General features: G+C 39.3%; 1 protein-coding gene across 6 annotated transcripts in view; it reads left to right on the top strand.

Annotated features, from left to right (window-relative positions):
- The window catches only part of AKT1 (AKT serine/threonine kinase 1), a 115,411-nt gene that overhangs the window by 53,189 nt on the left and 36,612 nt on the right, over positions 1-25,610 (top strand). For 5 of the 6 annotated variants that reach the window (XM_073349807.1, XM_073349805.1, XM_073349806.1 and 2 more), the window contains exons 3-10: positions 1,267-1,395; positions 10,260-10,371; positions 15,931-16,078; positions 17,745-17,876; positions 18,053-18,118; positions 19,159-19,227; positions 19,968-20,093; positions 21,886-22,014. In XM_073349807.1, coding sequence (XP_073205908.1) covers positions 1,267-1,395; positions 10,260-10,371; positions 15,931-16,078; positions 17,745-17,876; positions 18,053-18,118; positions 19,159-19,227; positions 19,968-20,093; positions 21,886-22,014 — 911 coding nt within the window. Of the gene's footprint in view, positions 1-1,266; positions 1,451-10,259; positions 10,372-15,930; positions 16,079-17,744; positions 17,877-18,052; positions 18,119-19,158; positions 19,228-19,967; positions 20,094-21,885; positions 22,015-25,610 lie in introns of those variants that run through there. The other variant, XM_073349810.1, reaches the window with a different exon arrangement.

Below are 25,610 nucleotides of genomic sequence, written 5' to 3'. Positions count from 1 at the left end.
GACAGTCTAAACAGATAAAGGCAAAGAGTGAGAAGGGAGACAGAGGCAGTGTGAGGGGAGGTGATATGCCTAGGGTGGCCAGGAGCCTGGTTTTCAACCGGAAGGTCAGATTGAAAAGGGGACCTGGCAGATCTACTGACCAGACACCTAAAGTCTGGTTACTGTGAGCAGGGTAGGCAAGGAGGCGCCAGTCATCACCCCCCGCTCCAGCCCCTGCTGAGCTGGGGCTGCCTTCTACCTTCATCGGGCGGCTGCAGCTCCCAACCCTGACTCTCCAGGCAAGTCCCTCCTGACCTGGATCAGGAGAAGGTGGGAGGGGAAAAGCGGCGAGTGAGGAAGAGTGGATGGGGGCGGGGCCTCAGCGGAAGGGGGGGAATAGGTGGGGCTGGAGCCCCAAGGTTACACAACAAGTCAGTAGATCTGGGAATAGAACCCATGTTTTCTGTATCCCAGTCCAATGCCCTGTCAAGTAGACCACTCTGCTTCCCTAGTAAATAGAGATTTGATCTTTGTAATCACTGTTACTTCTGTTGCCAGGAGTTTATGTGTGGCTGTATTGTTTGTGTGTAACAATACGCTATCTCTGCAAAATATTCGTACGACCAGTGGCATGATATGCTTTAGGGATGCTTTCCTCAGAAAAGAGAGAACAAGCACTTTGAAGGACCTTTAGAACTTTTGCGTATTAAAAGTTAGGTTTTTACCCTTCACATTGCAATCTCTCTTGTGCTTCATTCTTTTAGAGAAGTGAGTGATGTTATGTAACTTAAGTGGAGAATTGCCTCTTTATGCTCTAAAAATTATTGTGGGTTTGATAAAGCAGTTGACTAATTACTAAATTACCCACCGTTGTTTAAAATACTTGCGCTGCAAAATGTAAATGAAAAAAATGTCTCCACGTGTCAGTATGAAAAATGACAATGGCAAAAATAATACATAGGACATCTGCTCTGATTTTTAAATTTTAAATTGCATTTAAGCAGATGTTGCAGAATTTGAATGAAATAGGCATAGATGGGGGAAATATAGCTATTTACTTTTTATGAAGTCCCATTTTATGGTTAAATCTGCTGTCAATATCTGAACTGATGCCTATATTTTTCCATTGTTTTCAGCAGAACAAACAATGAATTAAAATGCCTTCCGTATTAAGAGGATGTACAGTATTAATATTTTAAAGAGGTTCTCATTGGAATTCTGGAACATGAGGAATTAGGATGGAATATATGGAATATTTTACTGTCTTTTCTGCTCTGTTTTTTCCAGGAGAATACATAAAGACATGGAGGCCAAGGTATTTTCTGTTGAAGAACGATGGCACGTTCATTGGCTACAAAGAGCGGCCGCAGGATGTTGACCAACGGGAATCCCCTTTAAATAATTTCTCCGTAGCTCGTAAGCATTTTCACAGGCACTCTCATTCTTGCTGTATGGGTTTTACAGAATTATTGTAAGCATAGCCCTTATACTCAATATCTTTCATGTTAAATCAAAATCAGCTCAAGACAAATGTTCTATGAAAACATAAAAAGTTTTCATTTTATGTAATATTAGATTTTGCAGTGTTAATCTGATTTGTAGCTTTGAAGTACAAATGATTAATGCAAAGGTGTGATTACATTTACTTTATGTAATACACTGTTATTTTTCAGTCTTTTCTAGTTGAAATTACTAATCGTTGTTTATAGTTACAATACAAAATACTCTTTTACTATTTTACCTTTACTCTTCTTATACATTGTACGTTAGGAAAAATAGCTAACTTTAAGCCCTGATTCAGCAAAGTACTTATACATGGCTAATCCCATTCAGTAGTATAAGGTTAAGAACATTGCAGAATCAGGGCTTTCAACCCTAAACTACATGTTTGCTGTTTGGATATGGTTCTAAGTGTGTTGAAATCAATGGGAGTCTTTCCATTTACTTCAATGGGCATGAGATCAGGCCCTGAAATTGATGGAATGTGTTCAATTTTTTTATTTATTTTAAAATCAAAATTGTGTGTCAGAGGCAACAAGAGAATTTTTGGGCTCAGGGGATAATAGAAATTGGTCCTCTTCCTACTTCCCTTCTCCTGGCATTCTTTACCATGTTCGTAGAAATGTAGGGCTGGAAGGCACCATGAGAAGTCACCAAGTCCAGCCCCCTGCGCTGTGGCAGGATCAAATAAACCTAGACCGTCTCTGACAGGTGTTTATCCAACCTGTTCTTAAAAAATCTCCTATGATGGGGATTCCACAACCTCCCTTAGAAGGATTTTCCAGAGTTTAACTACCATTGTAGTTAGAAAGTTTTTCCTAATATCTAGCCTAAATCTCCCTTACTGAAGATTAAGCCCATTATCTCTTGTACATCTTCAGTGGACATGGAGAACAATTGATCACCATCTTCATTATAAAAGCCCTTAACATATCTGAAGACTGTTATTAGGTCCCCTGACCCCCCCAGTCTTCTTTTCTGAAAACTAAACACCCAGGATTTTTTAACCTTTGCTTGGGTAGGTTTGCTAAACCTTTTTATCATTTTTGTTGCTTTCTTCTAAACTCTGTCCAATTTGTCCACATCTTTCCTAAGGTGTGGCCCCCCCAGAATTGGATACAGCACTCCAAGTGTGGCCTCACTAATGCCAAGTAGAGCAGGACGATTACCTCCTGGGTCTTATATGAAATACTCCTGTTAATACACCCCAGAATTCTGGCCTTTTTTCACAGCTGCTTCACATTGGTGTCTCTCTTTCAGTTAGTGATGCACCATAATCCCCAGATGTGTTTCCTCAGTACTGCCATCTATCCTGGTATTCCCCAGTTTGTAGTTGTGCATTTGATTTTTCCTTCCTAATTGAGTTGCCAGTTGCAACTTGTCTTTATTGAGTGTCATCATGTTGAATTCAGACCAGTTCTTCAGTTTATCAAGGTTGTTTTGAATTCTAATCCTGCCCTCCAAAGTGCTTGCAACCCTTCCCAGCAAGGTGTCATCTGCAAACTTTATAAGCATACTCTCAACTCTATTGTCCAAGTCATTAATGAAAATGTCGAATAGTACTGGACCCACGATTGACCCCTGTGGAACCCTACTAGAGTCATTCTCCCAGTTTGACAGTGAACCATTGGTAACTACTCTCTGAGGACAGTTTTTCAACTAGGTGTGCACCCATCTTATAATAATTTCATCTAGACCACATTTCCCTACTTTCCCTGTCAAAGAAGGAAATAAGGTTGGTTTGGCAGGATTTATTCTTGACAAATCCATGCTGGCTATTCCTTATAATCCTGTTATCCTCCAGGTGCTTACCAATTGGTTGTTTAATAATTTGTTCAAGTATCTTCCCTGGTATCCAAGTTAGATTGACTGGTCTATAATTCCCTGAGTCCTTTTTGTTCCCCTTTTTAAATATAGGTACTGTGTTTGCCCTTCTCCACTCACCTGTCCTCCAGGAATTCTCAAAGATAATAGCTAATGGTTTTGAGATTGCTTCAGCTAGTTCCTTAAGTACCCTATGTTGAATTTCATCAGGCCCTGCTGACTTGAATACATCTAACTTATTTAAATATTCTTTAACCTGTTCGTCCCCTATTTTGGCTTCCGTTGCATCTTATTGTCCGCAATTCTTTCTCAACGTCTATCTTCCTCATGCTGATATGCAGTCCGCCCTTCATTTCACCTCACTTCCCACAGCTTTACAAATGGAATCATGCCGCATTTGTTATAAAGAGTGCTCCATTGAGCGTCCCTGCCTGGTAGGCTGGGTAGTGAAGCTCTGCCTGAGGAGCAGCAGTGGGCACTCCATACATTGAGGGGGGAGCTTGCACATCTGGAAGGAGATAGATGCCTTTTAAAGATTAGGTACAAAAATGAATCTCCAATCAGATTTCCTCTAGGGCATCCTGAGGCCTCTTAAAACGCAAAAAGGTTCTTGGGAATTATTGCTCTGTGCCAGCCATTCGCATGACAGACCTGGTACCCATGTGCCCAATAGGTGTGTAGTCACTTATTTTAGGGTGAGATGAGGTTGGGAATAAAAACCAAGCATGTTATCACAAGTTGCATCAGTCCAGAATGACAAGAGAGTGTGTTTGGGGCTTTTGTCTTGCCAAGCCAATCCCAAGAGAGATTTGATTAGTATTTTCACCTCAGCAATGATAGAGCCTATTATGCTTCCCTCTTTATGCTGATTTCTCCTTACAGGTCAGAAAAGTAAAGAAAGCAGCAGAAAGCCATTAAATCCTAGGCTTTGTCTACACTGGTAACTGAACTTTTGTTGTTCAGAGGTGTTAAAAAAAAACACACACCCCCGAAAGACAAAAGTTTTGCCAATGAAAAGCACCGGTGTAAACTGCGCTTTGTCAGCAGGAGCGCTCTCTTGCTGACAAAGCTACCACTGCTTGTTGGGGATGGAAGTTTTTTGTGGGTGGGAGAGCTCTCTCTTGATGACAAACAGTGGCTAAACTGAGTGTCTTTTAGTGGCACGGCTGTAGCAGCAAAGCCGTGTCGCTAAAAGGTGCGTAGTGTAGACAAAGTCCTAGACTGTCTTTTCAAGCACTTGATATGTACCCTGAAGATTTTAACACCTTCATTAAGTTGATGCTAACTATATTTTTATGGTAATTACAGAGGAAAGGTCAATGCTAAGGTCTGAAAATGGTGAGCATTACCTCCTTTCTTCTGCTTTTCTTCCATAACTCATTCAGAAGGGGTTAACTTATTCCTTAGTTGAGGGTTCTGAGAATTTTTGGCAGATCAAGCCTGTTGGTCTAGGCATGTATAACAAGCTAATTGTCATGGTATCAGAGTATCTTACAGACAGACACAGGTCCACCATAAGGGGTACCCAAATCTGATCGCTTTCATTTGTCTTGGATTGGAGTCTTAGTCTGTGAAGCATGCTTGTAGTTGGGTAAAGGGCCGTCCAAAATGTATAAAGTTAACTCGGGTTTCCTTTACAAGTATCAGATGAAGAACACAGCCCAAAATACTGTTTTCACTCTGCCAGTGGGATACACATAGCTAGCAGTGGCTCAGGGAAGGTTGATACTAGCAAAACTGGGGACAGGCTTGCCCCAGAGTGTTACATAAAAACTTTTCAATTTGTTTTCAGTAATTTCACAACTCCAAATATTTGCTATTTAGTGAAATTCAACTAAGTGGCTCTTTCTCTGTCAAAAACTTGTGAAATTGCAGATTTTTCATGGCAAAACTACTTTTGCTCAAAAATTACTCTGTTGCTGCCTGAAATCTTCATGTTTTTCACTAGAAAACAGCTCAGTTTTCACTCAGTGGTCTAATCTTCCAGAAGAAAAGGTTTTAAATGAAAATAGGGCCATTTTCATATTTGTAATGAAATGCAAAAACTCAAATATTGAGTATTCCAGTTTTGTTGTGAATAATTTGCACCTCCTGCTACACATGTGAGAATAACACACTGAAGGAAGGGGGTAGATGGTATTAGAGAAGAGTTTGATTCCCCCCCCCCCCCCCCCAAGGAAGAATAAATAAGACGGTGGGTCCAATGCTAACCACATTTCTGCACAGTAGATGCAGAAATATAAGTTGCATCTACAGTTTTGCAATCTGCAAGTCCCTCACTACTCTAGGATCAGGCTAGACTCTCATGCTTCAGATGGAATGGGCTTTGATCCCATCACTGTCTGTGAAAGCTTGTCTGAAAAGCCGCCTCTGTAAAATCAGTCTTATCTTTATTTAAAAAAGGAAAAAAAGAAAAAGCCTGCTTCTCTTTTGCCTACTGTACATTTTGAAATCTCCGTTCACCTGTTTGTGTAGTTCAAGGATACAATTTGGAAATTTCCTCCCATAAAATACTTGTTGGTGATTTCAATTTATTCCATCAAAACTAATGCCTAATCCATCTGAGTGTGCAGCTCCAACAGATTTGCAGGGTTGAATCTCTGCTCTTATTGGTAATTTATTTTGTTTTTCCTGCACTACCAAGAGAGATTAGGTAAGAGACCTTCTAGCAAATCAGTGTTCATGTGGATCTTTTCTGAAATAATGTGAAACACCCCAGAGATCATGCAGGCAAATAACAAATAGATTCTATTGCTATGAACAGCTTAGGTTAGTGGAACTCATAGTGATGGTAATCTCTGGGTGTCACGCACATCTCCATATTAGATTATAAACCCTCCTTTAAATGTTATGCATCTGAAAGAGGTAATTTATAGAAAAAATTAACATGGAAATAGAGAAGAGCCTGCTACAAGGAACAGATTATTTTCCTGTCATCAAAATTTGAGTGGACTATGTTCAATATAAGAGGTTTTGTTGCATTTGGTATATGACAACTGCAGACGCCCAACTAAACTATTAGTAGTTTTATGGGCAGGACTGTGCATCTGTGGCCAAGAATTATCAGTGTTCTGGTTTTGCACAAGGTGATCAGATTCCAGTAGATAACTTGATTTTATCAGCGATCTCCAGGGTCCAATGAATTTACATACCTTGCTGACTCTGGGCATAAGGTGGCATTCAGAACTCTGTTCTCACTTGCACCTTGGTATTGTATGATTAGGTCTATCCAGTAGCACAGAGAGAAGGCTTGCTATGAGACATAACATTCCTTATTTGCCTTTTCAAACCATCTCTTCTTCACCAGACTGCTCTTCTTACTGTCTGTCCTTTTAATTTTTCTTTATTAAAAAAAAAAAGTGGGGAGCGAAGGTGTCTTCCTTGACATTATTGGTTTAAAACGTGATGTCATTAAATAGGGAGCAGAGTTTGACACCTTCATCACAAATAATCTGGCTTTTGCTTAAGTGCTAGGGAAGCAAATATTGTGACATTTTAGAAAGTCACTAGGATAATACTAAGTGTCTTTCAAATACAAAATGATCATTTGCATTTGAATGCCTTCGTGTCTGTTCCTGTTAAACAATTTCTCTGTCCTACTTATTTTAAGACCAAATGCCAAGAAAGAATTAAGAGGTTCTTGAGAATAGTTTACATCATTTTTTTTAAACAGGCTGCAGTTTATAGTACAGACTTCGTTGCAAATGGGGAATAGTGGTATGGGTTCATTTGACAGGACTGATTGTTTTTTCTAAGTGTGCAGGTGATCTTCAGCTGATATTGGAGGCATGAGGTTGTTTTCATATCAGAACATAAAAATGTGATATCAGTCATCCATAGTATCATAGGGCCAGTAATAACTTTTTATTTATGGAGTGCTATAGGTGTGCATGATGCTGTACTGACATATAAAAATGGTAACCTGTCCTGAGTAGTTTGTAAAGTACCACAAAGAGCACGGTCAGATTTAAAGATTTTTTTATTTATTTATTTATTTTAAAAGAGGTATTTCCTGGGTTCATTGATAAAATAAAGTCCAGGAGACTCAGCTATGTCTGGAGGAAATTGGGTAGTAACTTGATTAATTTTTAAAAAATCTGTGTGGTACAGTACTTTAGTGTAATGCAAGTTAAAAATAAAGATTACTGCATTTTGTGATACGTTCTGTTATGATTGAGCAGAGTAATTAGACAGCATATTGTTTACCAAACAAAACACTTCTGTGTGACATATTTGAATTATAGTGGTTATTAACTGACAAATCTCTATTATTCATCTTGCTGCATGCGTTAAAGATTGCTGGATCAGCAAGCTTAACAAATATCAATGGACAGTGCTGATTTAGACGAAATGTGTTGATATTTAATTGGTCCAGTTCTCTGTATTGAAAAGCCTAGCATAGTTTGTTATGCTGAAGTTAAATAGTTAATTTTTGTTTTTATGGTGACTTACAGAAATACTTACTAGCTGAAATTATCTATTCATAGATATCAAGTAGTGTAGCAAGCGGGTCCATGACAAGGACATTGACTAAATACATGTAAAAAAATTTTATTAATAGTCTCTTAAAAATAATATTGAGCTGCAGGGTAAACATAGCAGACAACTCACAATTTTTTAATCTCATTAGCTATAGCCAGTATTATTATTTGTTTGTATTATACAGTAGTATTTAGAGGCCTCAGCAAAGATCAGTGCTCCATTTGTTCAAACGCATAGTCCTTGCTCAAAGAGAATACAGTCTAACTAGACAAAACAGACTAAAAATAGGAGGGGAAACAGGCAAAGAGAGGTAAAGTGACTTGCCCAAGGTCACGCTGCAGGTCAGTTGCAGAGCCAAAGGTAGAACTCATTCCAGAGTCCTATCCACTGGACCATGCTAACTCTTATCATAATATACAGTGTAAACTATAGTTCCTAAAAGATGGTGGCAGCCACAGGAGCACATGCAGTAGAGGTGGGTGCAGCATAATAAAAGCATAACTGCATCTGTTTGTGGTGGTTCTTTAATGTTCATTTTTCTAGGGAATGAGGAAGTGCTGTTTATCACACTAAAACCTTTCCATGACTCATTAATAAACTTTCTCTTTTCTTATTGCAGTTCTTTAGTAGGACACAGTATAACGTCAGCATGCTATTAAAGAAAAATTAGATTTTCTTGTGATTAAAAAATGCAGATTTGTTGAAAAGCTTATAATTTCAGCAGCAAATGAGGCATGAAATATATTGCCAAAAATACAGAACCCAAATACCCTGGCAGTAAATATTTTATCTTACAGACAATGTGCTAATTAAAGGCTTGAATTTAAAATGGGACGCTCTAAGTTTTCACAATAATAAAATTTGCCTCACAATGCTAGAGTGTATACTCTTAAGAAAAGAATGGATCCAGAGTGACAGTACACATTATTAAATTGTATCTTACTGAAGGTGGAACCTGTTAGAAGCTTTAGTAGTAAGTAGAGATGTCTTCTTGACTTTTTATAGGGCCTTTTGTTTACTGTGAAGTTAATTTAGAACTTTTGGACCAAATAATAATGAGGCAGTGCTTTCAGAAAGTGCAGAGCAAGAGACTTGATACTGGAACAAGAACAGCTACATTCAACAACTCTTCCCCCTTTTTTTTTTTTTTGGTCCTTTTTGTTTTTATTTGGACAATTGGTTGAGGTTTCCATTAGAAGGAGGAACTCTATTATTATTAGAGCTCTGCTGAATGCAATTCAGAAAACTAGGTACAAAAAATGTCTTAAAATAGCCTGAAGATTGCTACTTAGCTGAACTTATTTGAGTTTGTTCAGCTTACAGCAGCCATTCTGCTATTAATGAGGATCAGTGTCGGCCCCAAATTTGAAGGATCTTAAGCTGTCTGTCTCATGAGGAATGGCCATAAAATACCAAATGTGGCTTTGAAAGAAAGAAAAAAAGGGCCACTTTATTCCTAAGAGATGCAGAAATAATTTTCTGAAGAAAGTGCTGTGTGAATGACGGTATAAGGAGTCCACTTTATGGATGTTATGAAATGATCCTTACTTCTGTGGAATTGTTAGTTTAGATTGTGTTGTGGTATCTGCAGGGGTGAAAGCTGTCACCAGAGTTTAACATGGGTGTCTGCACATCCATTCTCTGGGTGTTTTTTATGCTAAGAAGGTGCTTTTCAGAATGCCCCTTTGTGATCTGCCCCTTATAATGATAAGGTAATGAGGACTGGAGGTTCTTTCCTCCAGAGACTGTTTTGTTGATCTTTCTGTTAGCCACAGGGGTCTTTGTAGAACAAGGACTGCAAACACACTCTCTGCTAAAAGAAAAAGAGGACTTGTGGCACCTTAGAGACTAACAAATTTATTTGCGCATAAGCTTTCGTGAGCTATAGCTCACTTCATCCGATGCAGCTCACAAAAGCTTATGCTCAAATAAATTTGTTAGTCTCTAAGGTGCCACAAGTACTCCTGTTCTTTTTGCAGATACAGACTAACACGGCTGCTACTCTGAAACTCTCTGCTAACTTCTTCAAAGCTATGGGCCTGAGCCTGTGTGACTGAAATTGATGAGGGCTTTGCCATTAACCTCAGTGGATGCAGTAATCAGACCCACTGTGAACTGCCCCTGTCATGTGCTCTGCTCCACACGGTCAGGGGAATGTGGGACCTGAGTTTGGATCTCTTTAGTGGCATTACCCTGTATGGCTGGTCAGCTCTGAAGGCTTTCTAGTCTCTAAGGTGCCACAAGTACTCCTTTTCTTTTTGTAAATAGAACTTGGTTCAAGCAAAGCTTAAATGACTATCTACTGAGCTATTTATTGGTTTCATCAGCATAGCAAACTGTCTTATGTCTCCTAAAGAAGTACTTAGAGATTTCTGTGGCTGATTAATTGCAACAGTTTGCTAGATAAGAATAAAGACAAATGATTATTTAAACCTGCTTATGTACCATGACTTTTTCTTCCTTGATTGTGGTAGAATGCCAGCTGATGAAGACAGAACGACCTAAACCAAACACATTCATCATTAGATGCCTCCAGTGGACCACAGTAATTGAAAGAACATTTCATGTGGAGACTCTAGAGGAGCGGTATGTTTCATTCATATTTAATACATAAACTACTTGCAAAAGCAGATGTGAATGTTCAGCGCTATTAGTGCAGTCCTTGCGAAAGCTCTGATTTCTCAGGTGACATAGGTTTAGAATCTAATAGGTTTACGTTTTCAAAAGTACAAATGATCATGGATATCACAATTTTGGGGTGGTCCAACCTGAGAGACCTTTATAAAGGGGCTTGATTTTTCAGAGGATGGGTGCTCAGCCCCACGCGAGTTGTTGATTTCAGGGCTCTCGTTGCGTAAGAAATAAAGGTTCTCCCACCTTGAGATTACAGGGAGAGGTCAGCACAAAGCAAAACAAAAATCCCAGCAGAGTTGAGCTGTCTCCGCCTACTGACCCTTTCTGAGGACACCTTTTTAAGGAACAAATTAGTTGTATTGCTACCACCTGCTAATGGGTTATGTAAATAAGATGATAAAAGTGATGACAAAGAAGTAATATGCTGCTGCCTGAGACTTGTATTTCAGCTGTTGAAGGAAACAGAGCTAAAAGAATGTATCCTGTACTCTGACTAGTGGAGAATTGATCTCTTACCTGCTGAGAGAACAGAATCCCAGCGTAGCTGTTTACAACTACTGGCTGTTTAAATATTTAAATTGCTGTTCAGCTGTTGAATTTAGATTGTTCCCCGGTATCATTGTGGGGTATTTAAAATCCCAGCCCCCCCTTATGTATGACAGGCACAATATTTGTCTTTAACCTCCACATATTTTTACCTGATTTTCTTAGCTTATTTTCTACTTAGTCTTTCATTCATTGATTCCAGTTGGTGTCATATTAATGGCTTATGATTCTGTTATGAGGACATGGGGAGGATGAAAACAAACTAAAGCAAAGAAAAGTAAATTACGTGTTTTCTTTTATCACTTTGTAGCAGATGGCCCCAAAAATGAATGAGACACCGTCCATTTCAGGGAGATTGCATTTCAGTCTTCCTTTCGTCCCTCCCAACCAATTAGAAAGGCTGCATCCAGGGTGGATAAAAATCAATGATTAAAAAAAAAAATCCGAAAAATCAGATTTTTTTTATAAAATGCTTTTTGAGGAAAAAGCCTATCTAAAGATAGCTTTAATTAAGATACATTATAGCTCAGAGATATCTCACCATGGAATAGGGATTATACATTCTAATTCTATATGAGTATGAGACAATATATTCATGTAATGTTTAAGAAAAGTTTTGTAACTGAGTTCCAATAGTTCGTGGATTAGGGACCCAATTGTATGGGGTTCCCCAAGCTTCTGTATAGATTATTTAGGTTAATCTTTCTATCTACCCAATGGGACTGAGTGCTCAGTCTAGAAGATACCGTCAGAGATGCTTAGTTTTTCAGTTCTCAAATTATGGATTTATATCTCCAGAGGTAACATGCTTGTTAACAGCAAAAATGTTTTAAAATAAATAAATAACATATAGAGGTGAAAAATAAAAGACCTCAATTCTATTGACTCTCTGCAAATTTGTGTACACAGAGTCAATCCCTTACCTCTCTCTAAAAGTGCAAAGTTTCAAAAAGTTGAATGAATAGAAGATTGTTGGGGGCAGAATAGATCTGGACAAGGAGAAGAAGTCTGGAGATAAATGTGAGAAGTGAGGGACATATGCTTTTTTGTTAAAATATTATATCTTTGCTGTTGAAAAAAAAATCCACAATACTTAACATCGTTTTAGTTAAATAGAACAGTTTAAATGTCTGTCTAGTGATGTTCTCCTCCTCATACAGCATGGCAAGAAAATCCTCCAAATATTAATGATAGTTCACCTCCCAATGACTTCATAAATATCTGCTTCAGTTACCTTTGGTAAATGAAATAACCAACTAATCATTCATTCATTTTCTAATATAGCTGTAAAACTAATCAGAAAAGTTTTCAAAATAAGTCACTGTTTAAAAATGAATAGTGTGTACCTTCTAAAAATGAAACCTACATCTATCTCTGAGTTGTGAAGAATATGTATTAAGTTTATAACAACCAACAAGAATGCACTTTTATGTAAAACTATGGTTAAATCAAATCCACCCTGCCTGCATCACAGCCTGGAATGCTAATACTAGTCATTTCTGCAACATACATTTGGAAGATAGTCTGAAGGTACATCAGTGGTGTATCATCATGCGGTGGCATGTAGAATACACACACTGCACGCCCAGCTAGCATGGGTATAAATAGCAGTGTAGACTGCTTAGGTGAGTCGAGTAGAGTGCCCTACACACCTGAACCCCAAGGTATATACTGTATGTGGTGCTCTGGATGCCCATGCAGCGCTTTCCACATCAACACTGCCATTTTTAGCAGTGTAGCATCCTGCTGTTGGATCCTTTTCCTGCTGCATTGCCTGGGGAAAGGCTCCGTCAGCAGGGATCTGCAGTAACCTTTCCCCACTGCCTCCCCACTCCCAGAACCTTTCGCTGCCTTGTGTAGCTATACACTGCACTGAGTGTGGACACAGACTGCCTTTCACTGTGGCTTCTAGCTACACGTAGCCTACATGCCTCCACCAGTGTAGACAGGATCTAAGGGTGAAATCCTGGCCCCAGTGAAGTCAGTGGCATTTCACCCAAAATCAGTAAAAGAGATCTAAAAATAGACTTAAAAGTAGAAGTAGCTTGAATGTCCTTTTATCCTTTAAACCCAAAAGCTGCTTTTAAGAGGGAAATGGAGAAATGTGAACACAAATGGAGGAAGGATGTTTTCTTTGTAATGGTTATTTTTAATGTTTAGAGGTGGGGCATAAAGACAGGCATTCCTAATGTTGAAGAAAAATCTGTGCCTTTGTTCAGAAACTATTATTCCGTGTGCAGATGTGACCACTTGGCATCTCAAGGGCCTCACCTCAAGACTCCAGTGGCTGAGGATCTTCTGAACAAGGGTTGATCATGCAAGTTAAGGTTGCCTGGACAAAATCCACAGGTTTTGCTATCTTCACTCCACATCCCCTCTTTGAGGATAGGCAGATATTCTTCAGACAGAGAATACTAAATTGAACATAATTTGCCTAAAGAAACTAGATAGGACAAGTGTATTATTCAGACAGTGAAAAATTCAAGGTACTGCAAGGCGAGAGTGCGGGGTTTACAAGGAAATGCCGGTACAGCTGCTATGTTTTTAACTAGAATTATATGCCAGATACTCTCTCTTGCCTGGACCTTGTATTTGTTTTTTCCTATTTTATTTTTCAAACTGAAGTTCAGCTGTTTTGAATGATGTACTTTCTAAAGCTAATTTTTTTCAATGGCCCCTCAAAATGCACCTGGGAAACATATCTCCCCAAATTCTGTGTAGCTGCCTGCAAACTACTTACTCTAGTGTGTTCACTCCATTGCATATTTGGAGGTGCAGTTGTGGAGGCGTATTTGAAAAATTTGTATGTTATGATGAAGTGGACACAGCAGTATCTGCATCTTAAACATTTTTAACACTTTCTTCTTATTAGGCAGATCTTTTGGATATAATCATGGGAGCCTGTGCTGCAGAGTCACTCTATCCAGAATTTTAGAATTAAATGCTCTTAATTACTTTTCCCTGTCTAGCTGTAGGGGGGGATTTTCCGAAGTATTCAGCACTGGTCTATCTCTGCTCCAATTGTAGTTACTGGGAGTTTACCACCTGTGACTTAGTGGGAGAAGGGTTAGGCCAATGCCAAACACTTCTGAAAATCTTTTGTAAGTTGGATAGTCCTGTGCAGTATTTATGTTGTTGTTAATCGCAGGACATTTCACATGTAGCTGTTTCAATATTGAATAAATAGGTTGCTAAAATGTGGGTGTTGATGTTAATTGGCAGAGCAGTGTCATTCAGCAAAGATTTCTGAAATTCATCAGCTTCTCAGTGGTGTTTCCTTTGGCTTCATTCTGTTCTTTGTCAGGAATTGTGCTGTAAATAAATCTAGAAAATGAAGTCTATGGAAACAGTTTAAAAGGAAGCATGTTCCTGTTTTCAGCTCTATTTTGGCTTCAGTCGGTGAATACTGCTTACCAAGTGCAAATTTTATTTTAAGGACAAAGAAGTGGGCCAGTCCAATAGGTTTCCAGGGCTTTTCGCAGCCATTTAGAATATCAAACTTCCATTTTTTGGCTCTTGTCCATTGGTACCAAGAGTTTGGGTGTATTAGGGACATAGCGAGCTCATCTCCTAAGGGCTTGTCTGCAGGCCCGGGTGTGTTAATTAACCTCTCCTAACCATGATCTTTTTCCTAGTGTGTGTATATATTGCAACACCTTTTAACTTGACAGAGCAGGTCAAGATGTCGGCTAGGTTTTTTTATCTGAGTACACCTTCACCTGCTTATTTGAAGTAGAAGGCACTGCAGTTTGTCCAGGGTAGGAAAAAAGTTGTGGCTAGATTGATGTAAATTAATACACCAACTGAATCTCGACCCATTTTTCTAATGTAAGTAAGTGCTCAGTAGAAACCTCATAAGATTCACCAAAAAAACCCAGCACTTTTTCCTTCGCTGTTAATTACCACTTTTGTCAATCTACCGATACCCAAACTTAATCCACTTTATTTTTTGTTTTGGCCTCTCTAGCAAGTTGGGGGTAGGGATGAGGGAAAATACCTGACATGGTTACAGTTACAAACTTAAATAAGCGATTGTTTGTATGCGAATTGTTGTTTTGGTAGACTTGCATTGAAATGAACCAGAATGGCAAGAACATTCACTCCAGTAGCTTCCTACAGTGTAAAATTCCCCACAGGACACTTTCACTGCAATTGGAGTGTCTCCAAAGGAATAGGGGCGCGATACTAGAGCATCCATTGCTGAAACAATGGTGGACACGTTCCTGTAACCTAGTTCCTGTAACCTAGTACCCGCATCTCAGATCAAAAATACTATTTTTGGGGGCGCGGGGGGGGGGGGGGGGGAGAGGAGGAATCTCAAAGCAGGCGAGAACAACTGACAAAAGCAGAGATATTTTGTTAAACGCTGTATATTGTATACAAGCATTGCAACACATTTAGTGTCCTCTCTGATAGCCCAAGAACCCTGGGCAGTGTTATCTGGTACTGGAAAACGTATATTCATTTAAAAAATGGCATAAGTGTGTCATGAGTTGTCACTATGTGTCGAACTCTTGCATGTTTTTGTTACAATGTACTGTGAAAAAGTGAGGGTGTGTTAAATAGCTCTGTGCTGTGGAGGTGCCTTGTAGCTTTTTGGCTTTGGCAGGCCTAATGTTGAGATGTAATGTGTGTATCCTTAGACAATGTGTTGCCCTAAAGATTGAATGTGCATTTTAGAAATTTTGCTATATATTGAAGGTCCTAGTTATTGTATTCATATTGCAAGGACTTGAGTCATCTCCTGTTTGTAAAACAATTAATAGCTGTAATAATGGATATATACATTAAAAGCGTTTTTTTGAACACCAACTTTTACATCTAAAAACACATGGGATTTTTCACCATTCATTGAACTGGTTTGACATTATCAGATAATCACGCTTTATGTTTTTCTGACTCTTGCTGAGGCAGATGGTAATCTGAGGTCATGAATAACAAATGTCATTGCTTACATTTTCTCAGGGAAGAATGGACAAAAGCCATCCAAACAGTAGCAGACAGCCTTAAGAAACAGGAGGAGGAAATGATGGATTTTAGATCTGGTTCCCCTAGTGATAATTCAGGTGCTGAAGAAATGGAAGTTTCTATGACAAAACCAAAACATAAAGTGGTAAGTTAGTATAGCAGGATCAGTGTTTTTAAAGGGAACCTTGTTACATGTGCACACCTAGCTAATGCCACAGCTCCAAGCTTTGAGTCCAGTGTCAGCTAGTAATCCTTTAGATCCTGAATAATTATAAGAGGAGGAGCACTATTAGGTATACTGAATCCAAGCGAGAGGCAGCCATTAAGACACCCCTCCCCCCATAGCAATATATTTATTTGTGAGAAGATCCTACTCTGTAAATTATAGTAAGGCTTTCTTCTGTGCCCTTGCCCCTCTCACTTCCATTTGTTCCCAGAGTTGTGCCTGTGTTTTGGGAAAATGAACCAAAACAATGAACAGCAAAAGGATCATGCCTGTCAAATTGCATCATTAATGAACATGCACCGTATGCTTTGACGCTTGGTTATGCTACAAAATTAAATTTATACCAACCTGGGCAACTACCCATATGCCACTCTGAACCACGGCTGCCATCAGTTTAATATGACCCCTACTAATTGGGCCCTTAGAATCTTTTCGGAGGGTTCCAGTAGGATGCTGCAGGTGAATTTTAAAAGGACTGGACCTCACTAGCTTGGCTAGTGTGTCATGGAGGTGGTGGAAAGTTTCTCAGCTCTAGTGAGCTGATTCATTCTGAGCAAGGATCGGTCTGAATGACTGTTCAGATCAGGAATAGTCAATAGGTGGTTCATGGGCCAAATCCAGATTGCCAGACGCATTTGAACGGACCCTGACATCTTTTTATTTACTTCTTATTATCATTGTTGTTTTTGAATTATTTTCTCTGTAGTCTGGACCTTGACTATGTTTTGACCAAGAAATGTGGACCTTGACAAAGAAAATTGAGTACCCCTGGTTTAAATCCTGAAACCAATTGTCCCACACAACCAAAAGTGCAGTCTTGCTTTTGTTAATGCATTTCAAAGTGAACTAAAACAGTCCTTGCAGAGCATACAGTGTGGGAGTAAAGTTCATCATGCTTTCAGGGAGCAAGAAAGCTGTTATCAGGAGCATCTTATAATCCTTTCTAGCAAGGAACTTGTGAGCCCCTGGATACACAGATCTTCTGTCACCCCTTTGGCACTGTCCGTTGAAGATGCTGGAATAGGATCTAAGAGACAAACCCTTTCCTATTTTCCCTCCACCTTTTTTAATAGAAAAACAAACAAGAAAGAGAAAGATAGTCTATGTGCAGTGTGGTTTCTGCACATTTTCTGGCACTGTTCTGTGGGTCACAGCAAAGCTGATCCTCCATAAATATGGGGAGACTTATTTTCATATCAGAACCTCAGAGTGGGAATCAGACTGACAGATCTTTAGAATGAGATGTGGATGGCCTTCCCAAGCTTGCGCACTGACACAGGCTGCGTGAATAAAACACCTATTTTGGCTCTTACCTATTTCATGTGAAGAAATTCTCAGTTACATGGAGGAGAGTTTTTTCTTTATTAAGCAATTCTATGCGTTTGAAGTGTCATATCCTTGGAAGTGTAACAATCCTATTCTTTTTGAAGAACTAGTTTTTTATTTTAACTCTCTAGAAGCAAATCATAAACGGTATATACATCATTTTAACTGACCAAAACAGTAAATTCATCTACTTTAGACAGTATTTACATGTATTATGAAGTTGATCATGACCTATATTTAACTTACATATCTTTAACAGACCATGAATGAGTTTGAATACCTTAAACTACTGGGAAAAGGCACTTTTGGCAAGGTCATTCTAGTCAAAGAAAAAGCAACTGGACGATATTATGCTATGAAAATCCTGAAGAAGGAAGTTATTGTTGCAAAGGTGAGTAAATTAGAACATTCTGGGCCCAGTTCACCCCTGGTGTAACCCTCTAGCTTCTAAAGAGTGACCTCAGGGTTGCAATTTACACTGTGTATGTGACCATGTATTTGTTGTTGTTAATCGAACTCTTGTTCTTTAGTGATTGCATTGATGACTTTCTCTGGGTGGCATTGCAGGATGAAGTAGCTCACACGCTGACAGAAAACCGGGTTTTACAGAATTCGAGGCACCCATTCTTGACAGTAAGTGTTCCTCCTTTTTTAGTACATCTGGTAAGCAAATTGAGCATTGTGACAGCTACGGCTTTCCTCCTTATCATCATGATTATAAAACAAGTCTCACAGGTCTGGGTTTTTAACAGTAAGTAGTGTTTTGGGGTACCTTTATTTTTGGGGTGGACAACTTGCGACGCTTTCAAAGATCCTGATTTTCAGAGGGTAGATGCTCAGCACTTCCTGAAAATCAGAGATGCTTTATGGTGTCTCAGTTTGGGCCCCCAGAATCATTGGTCACTTTTGAAAATATACTGTATGGCATATGTTTGTTTACTTTTTATTACAGAATACTGTCAGAGTTGACAAACCCCAAAATCTGATGCTCGCTTCCTGCACAAGATGTTATTGATTCAAATGTGCCACCAGATTGACATAATTGTTTGTATATAAAAGTATGCTTGCATAAATCAAAATATATCTTCAAAGCAAAGGGCTGCAACTGCCTGGCTTGAAAACCTAGCTGTAAGCCTGGGTTATGACCCAAACAAAATAAATCCAAGGGTGTGGCAAACAAGATGGTGGGACTTGTGATGCAGGAATGCACATGACACAACTGGATGAAGGCACTTCATGACATTTCATCACTCTCCGTGCCTGTTCTGTTTTTTGTGAATTGATGGTAAATGCATATTGACAGAATTTCTCAATCCCCTGGCTGGCTGTCAGCCTGGAGCAGCAGCAGTAGAGAAAGCAGAAGGGACAGAGATATAACTGTCCAATAGTAATATAACCCTTTGACAATTTTTTTTTAATCCATGTGTGTTTTTCCAGAATTGATCCCTACTTTAGTTAAACTCCCATATCTGACCTATATGTTGTTTTAGTAAAACCACCATGGGATCAGTGATGAAGAAATGCTGCTGAAGAACGTATCAGAGAGAAGTTTCTATAAAATATTACAATATAATGTATTTTCTCTCTGTCCCCGTTTCTAAAACTTCACTGAAAGCGCTTTTGTAAATCTTGATATGGGATCTCTGCTAAGTCTTTGTTTAAATTTGTTTCAGGCTTTAAAGTATTCCTTTCAGACACATGATCGTTTGTGTTTTGTTATGGAGTATGCTAATGGAGGAGAGGTAAGGAAACCATGTTAAAAGACTTTGGGATTTTCCTATATTTTTTTGTATTCAGTTTCATGTTAGGATTTGCTGTCTTTGAGCCCTCATTAACTTACTCATATATATAGCCCTAACTTACATGAGTAGTCCTACATCAGTGGGGCTGTTCACATGAGTTAGGACTACATACATGAGTAAGGATATTCAGGGGTGAGCCCCTAGTTAACAAAAATTATACTAGTATCTTAAAGTCTGTCTTTATTGGTGCAGGAGGTTTATACATCTTGTTGCTGCTTTCTCTACACCATTGAAGCTTTTTGTATTATAATTTCAAAGCACACGGTACTTTGAGGACAGAGCTGTAAATGAAAACACATACTGTTAGACATTTCAGAAGAAGAGAAATCCAATTTATGTCAAATAAGGAATCTCCTGCTTTTAAAGTAATGCAATAAAAATCTGGTTTAATAAGTAACGAGCTAAGAAAATAATTTGATTTGTTTTAGTTGTTTATATATACTGATAAAAATTAATAGTACATCAAATTGTCAAATAGAGCAGCTATGAATTTGAAATATATTATTACACTTACGTTTAATCATTTAATTTATGGTGCAGCTTTTAGAATGTTTCGGAGCACAGCTGTGTCCGGGGGGAAAAAGGTTCCTTTCTGGGTAAATATCTGATTCCAGGCAGGATTGTCTATAACGTATATGAAGTATGTGCATTCTAAATGTAATAAATTCTTGCTGTTGTAGTTGTTTTTCCATTTGTCAAGAGAGCGTGTCTTTTCTGAAGACCGGGCTCGGTTTTATGGAGCTGAGATTGTATCAGCACTGGATTACCTGCATTCAGAGAAGAATGTGGTTTATAGAGATTTAAAGGTACTTAGAAGACTGTTCATTTCATAGGCTATTAAAAATGGGTTTGGACTGTTACAGTTCTTAAAGTCACAGAAGCTGATTACACTTAAATACAATAAATCTATCCACCAAACTTTGTTATAACAGAAATATTACAGCTATATTATTTTTGGCCATGATTGTTATAAGATCTCAAACTAAGCACTTGAATACTCTACTGCTGCAGAAAGCGAATTTTTGGGATTGATTCTCCCCAAGTGTATGGAACCAGTGCCTTGGTAGAATACGAAGGGGCACTCTGTTATTGGGGATGCATCTTCACATGGATATGAAATTAAAGAATTGACCACTTTATTATGAAAAAGACCCTGGTTCTTCTAAGCGATGGAGGGTATTTGTGGTGTCTTGGTCAATGTACACTCTATGTACAAATTCAGACTGTGTGAACATTCTGCTCCCTTGTTCTATTTTTCACTTGCAGTTAAAACTGACTACGTTTTCCTTGGCTTTTCTATTTGAGGGGGAAAAATGAATCATACAAACTTTTGTGTTCTTTCTGATTAAGAATGATGGCTGCATTCCCTCACCAGAAGTCTATGAGAAGTGCTATTACTATTCTTTCAGTCCACAGTTCATTTTAGGAGCCATCTAGATGAAAGGCGCTGTGTATATAGGGATGTGGATAAACTGGAGAGAGTTCAGAAAAGAGCCACAAGAATAATTCAAGGTTTAGAAAACGTGCCATATAGCGAAAGACTCAGGGAGCTCAATCTAGTTAATTTACCAAAGAGAAGATTAAGGTGTGACTTGATTACAGTCTGTAAGTGTCTACACAGTGAACAAATATTTAATAATGGGCTCTTCAGTCTAGCAGAGAAAGATATAACAAAATCCAGTGGCTGTAAATTGAAGCTAAACAAATTCAGTGTGGAAATAAGATGTAAATTTTTAACAGTGAGCGTTATTAACCATTGGAGAAACTCACCAAGGGTCATGATGGATTCTCCATCACTGACAATTTTTAAATCAAGATTGGATGTTTTTTTCTAAAAGATCTGGTCTACACATTATTTTGGGGAAGTTCTCTGTCCTGTGTTATATAGGTAGTCAGACTAGATGATCACAATGGTCCCTTTTGGCCTTGGAATCTATGAATATTCAAGCTGTTGTGAAATTCAGTAGGAGTTAAGCGCCTCTCTCTCTGAGGCTCCTTTGAAAACCCCACCCTATAGCATAAGTACCGTCAGCATATAGAGCTTTATTTTCATGAGCTATGGGTAGTGCCATCAGAAATGGATAGTGCCAGCATTCTCTCAGTTTTTATATAATTATCAAATTCTGAGTAAATTTACAGCATATTTACCATGTACAGTGTGCTATTGTAAATTGATCCCTTAGCTTTAAATTGATTCATTGTTTTTGTCACTGCTGCAAGCCTCTGTCAGTATTGAAATGGCCTATGAAAGATGCTCTAAGTAAAAGCAGGGGCAAAGGAGTTTCTTTGTTTTTAAATTTGTGCTTTTGCTGACTGTAACATTTAAGGAGCTTAGATGTAGTATGACTGTTTTCTGTATTCTCACTATATGTATGTCAACTGCCCAATGATCTCAAGTTACTTTTCTGAAGTTATCCCTAAGGGAAATGATGTAAATGTATATTTACATTATATGTACTTTGGTAGCTAGTATAATTCTTATCCCAGGGTGAACAGGGCTGAAAAGAATAACCTGCAGAAATCCAAGTATTTTACAAACTCACTCAAGTCTATGGATTGTGTATCTAATGACCATTTTAATTTGGATTTTTATCTAAGTTGGAAAATCTTATGCTGGATAAAGATGGACACATAAAAATAACAGACTTTGGGCTATGCAAAGAAGGTATCAAGGATGGAGCAACAATGAAGACTTTCTGTGGCACTCCAGAATATCTTGCACCAGAGGTACCTTTTATTACAGCTATTGTACCTAACTGTATTCTTAAATAAATGCCATTCTTGAGATAGCAGAATTGTTATTTAAATATTTCCTGTACTAACTGCACTGTTTGTTTGTAAAAATGTGTATATTTTATTTTATGATATAGATAAAAACCTTTTTATTCATTGTTCTGCAAAATTTCATTAGTATAGAGAAATGTTAAATGTTTTCACATAGGTTATTTTCTTCTGTCTGTGCGTCTTTAAGAAGAGAAAAGTACAGTTCACTTCAGGGAGTATATAAAAAGTTATAATTATATAGCAGGATATATTTTATATTAAATTTTTAAAATTAAATAGCTATAGAAAATATTTTGAATATATTTCAAATCCTTTTAAAAATTAAATGAGTAACTTTTGTGATGGATGTGGAACTGCTCCATATAATAATTTATGAATGCTGTATGTTGATCTGATTACTGGGATGCTCCCTGTATGAATCTATTGGTCTAGTTTAATAGGGGTCTGTAAGAAAGAACAAGCAGGCTGGGGAATAGCATGGCTCAAGACAAGCCACTTCTCAGCAAACCTTTGAGAGACATTTAGAGACAAAGCCAGGACAGGAATGGTCTTGGGAAGCAGAAGATCAAAAGAACTGTGGCAGGATTGAAAAGGAAGACTTGAGGAATGCGCGGAGTGGTGGTTAGGAGGAAGTTGGTCCAGGGGAACCAGATTGAGGGATAGGCATCTAAAGGGGGTATCTGAAGAAGTTACCCTCTTAGGTTATCATCAGAGGATGGTAAGGCTTTAGGTAAGATAGACTGATGTTCTAAAATCTGTTCTTCAAGTGATGTCCCTGTGGGTGCTCCACTTCAGGTGATTGTACGCCCCTGTGCCTCTCGTCGGAGAACTTTTACAGCAGTACCCAGTAGGGCTGCACATGTGCTCTCTTTGTATTGTGCTTGTAGAGGCAGTTAACTAGCTGCCAACCCTCTGTCAGTTCCTTCTCAATCACCCTTGATCCAAGTCAGAGCTTCGGCAGTGCCTCTGTACGACTTACCTTTAAATTTAGGATTAGCTGTGTAGTGTAGTAGATTGAGTAGTTACGTAAAATTTGTTTCCTATCCCTTTTCTTTTTCTTTTTTTCTCCCCATTTTAAAAAAAATATTTTTTTTTTCTTTGTTTTCATTCACTCCTCTCTGGGATAATTTTATCTGTGAATGCCTGGGTCTCTGGGCTTTCAACGTTGCCTCTCCTGCCGAGAGGCAATTCCAGTCTCAGATGGACATTCCTAGCGTGTCTGCTGCTTGGGGGAAACGCATGTACCTCAGAAGTGCTTTCGTTGCCAAAGCAAGGAGCTTAAACTCATCTTCATGGAGAAATCTCTCTGCCCAGCCTCTGACCTGGGATCACAAACTCCTCCCGATCACCGGTTGCATACCTCGGCTTTGACAGACTTCCCTCACTGATTCTGCACAGGAAGGGCCTGTCTCTCAGAAAAAAAGACGAAGAAGAGAGCTACCACTTCTCCTATGAAAGGAGTCTTGAAAAAGAAGCGTTCACCAACTCTCCCTATCATCAGTACAAACCACGCCACGGCTAAGTACCTACTAGTACCACTAAGGCCAAAGACCCTAAGTGGGCAGGCTCTCAGAAGGACTGCAGAGACAAGACCACCCCTTCTACCATGACACCGACTGCAGCAATTAAACACTCTGTATTGAGCACCTCTGCAGTGCTTCAGCTTATGGCGCCATCTCCTGGCCCTCTGGCGCATAGTGTAGAGACAGCGGTACCAAAGTCTACTTTACCCCCTTCGGTACGGACATAATCAGCACCGATTCTCCTGGTGCCGCAATACCTCCTGGTACCACAACAATTCCCAGTACTGCAACAATTACAGATTCCGTCTTTGGTACTGAGATCTCTTGGAATGCACCAATTTTTCTGACATAAGGACTTAGTACTTAGGACTTAGTTGCTGCGGCACCAGAATCACCTCCTATCAGTACTGATACAGCATCGGTACATTCGGCACCATTATACAGACAGACAAACAGATCTGCCTCTCCTTTTTCCAGCGAGGAGGCCGATGATGAGGAGTGGTTTGTTCCTCACACCACTCTTCACCCATCCAGAGAATCAACAGACCAGATCTATAGGAACAGCCAGGACACCGCTCCAGAGTTGGCACCCAGGGGTGGTATGGACATTCATGGATGCCACCACGAGTGTCATTCCTGCCATACTGGGACCCGTAGGGAACATTATTCCAAGCTTCCCAGTAACTCCAGGGAAAGACAGAGATGCTCCCCATCAGCATCAGAGGAGGGGCTCTGTGAGCTCCCTGAGGAGACTCTTGATGAAACAGGAGGCTCTAGATCAGGAGGCCACTTCTGCAGCTAACACCTCCTCCTCCTCCTCTCCAGATGAAACCATCATGCTTCTACCACCTACAGTAGGAGACAATTTTAAGCAAGTTCAGGAGCTGTTTAAAAGAATTGCAGACACGCTCCAAATCCCCCTGGAAGAGGTTGTTGATTCCCAACACAAGTTGGTGGACATATTACACACATCAGCCTCCTGTAAAATAGCCCTTCCTATAATGAGGCACTCATGCATCCTGCCAAGACTATCTGGCAGACACCCACAGCAATCCCCCCCACTACTTGTAAGAGGGTGGATAAGAAGTGTTATGTCCCATTGAAGGACCTAGAGTTTCTATTTTCACACCCCCAGCCAAACTCATAGAAGCTGTCAACGAGCAGGGCAGGCAACACCATTCAAGGACCACCCCATATGATAGAGTGGAAAAGATGGGATCTTTTTGATCACAAGACCTATTCATCAGCAACATTATAGTTCAGAATAGCCAGCTATGAAGCCATGATGGCGAAATACAATCACACAAATTACTCAAAACTGTTTGAATTTATTGACATTATCCCTGAAGACAAAAAGGAGCAATTTAGGTCAGTCATTTCTGAAGGCCATCTCCTGGCAAGAACAGATCTTCAGGCATCCTTAGACTCCGCAAACACAGTGGCAAGATCCATTGCAACTGCCATAGTAATGCAATGTGCCTCTTGGCTCCACCTGTCTGGATTCCCAAAGGAGCTGCAATCCACCAGAGAGGATCTTCCCTTTGAAGGTCAAAATTATTTGCAGGTAAGACTGATGAGTCCCTCCATGCATTGAAAGACTCTAAAGCGACTCTTTGGTCTTTAGGCATCTACACACCTGCACAAAAACTAAAACAGGTCATATATTACCCATCAGAACACTCCAGACCAGTGCCTTACACACAACCGCAGACGTAATATGACGCCCAGAGGTAGAGACAAAGACCCACAAGACGTAGGCCACTCCCATCTCAATCTCCTACATCATAACAACCTGGACTGAAATATCAAATTTGATGGTTTGGTTGAGGGTCCGAGAGACCTCTCCCAATTCATAGATTCATAGATTCATAGATATTTAGGTCAGAAGGGACCATTATGATCATCTAGTCTGACCTCCTGCACAATGCAGGCCACAGAATTTCACCCACCACTCCTAAAAAAGACCTCACACCTATATCTGTGCTATTGAAGTCCTCAAATTGTAGTTTGAAGACC

The sequence above is a fragment of the Lepidochelys kempii genome, chromosome 6 (genome assembly GCF_965140265.1).
Source record: "Lepidochelys kempii isolate rLepKem1 chromosome 6, rLepKem1.hap2, whole genome shotgun sequence".
In the NCBI taxonomy this organism is placed as follows: Eukaryota; Metazoa; Chordata; order Testudines; family Cheloniidae; genus Lepidochelys; species Lepidochelys kempii.
The sequence above is the reverse complement of the archived record's forward strand: the minus strand, read 5'-3'. Positions and strand labels throughout refer to the sequence as shown.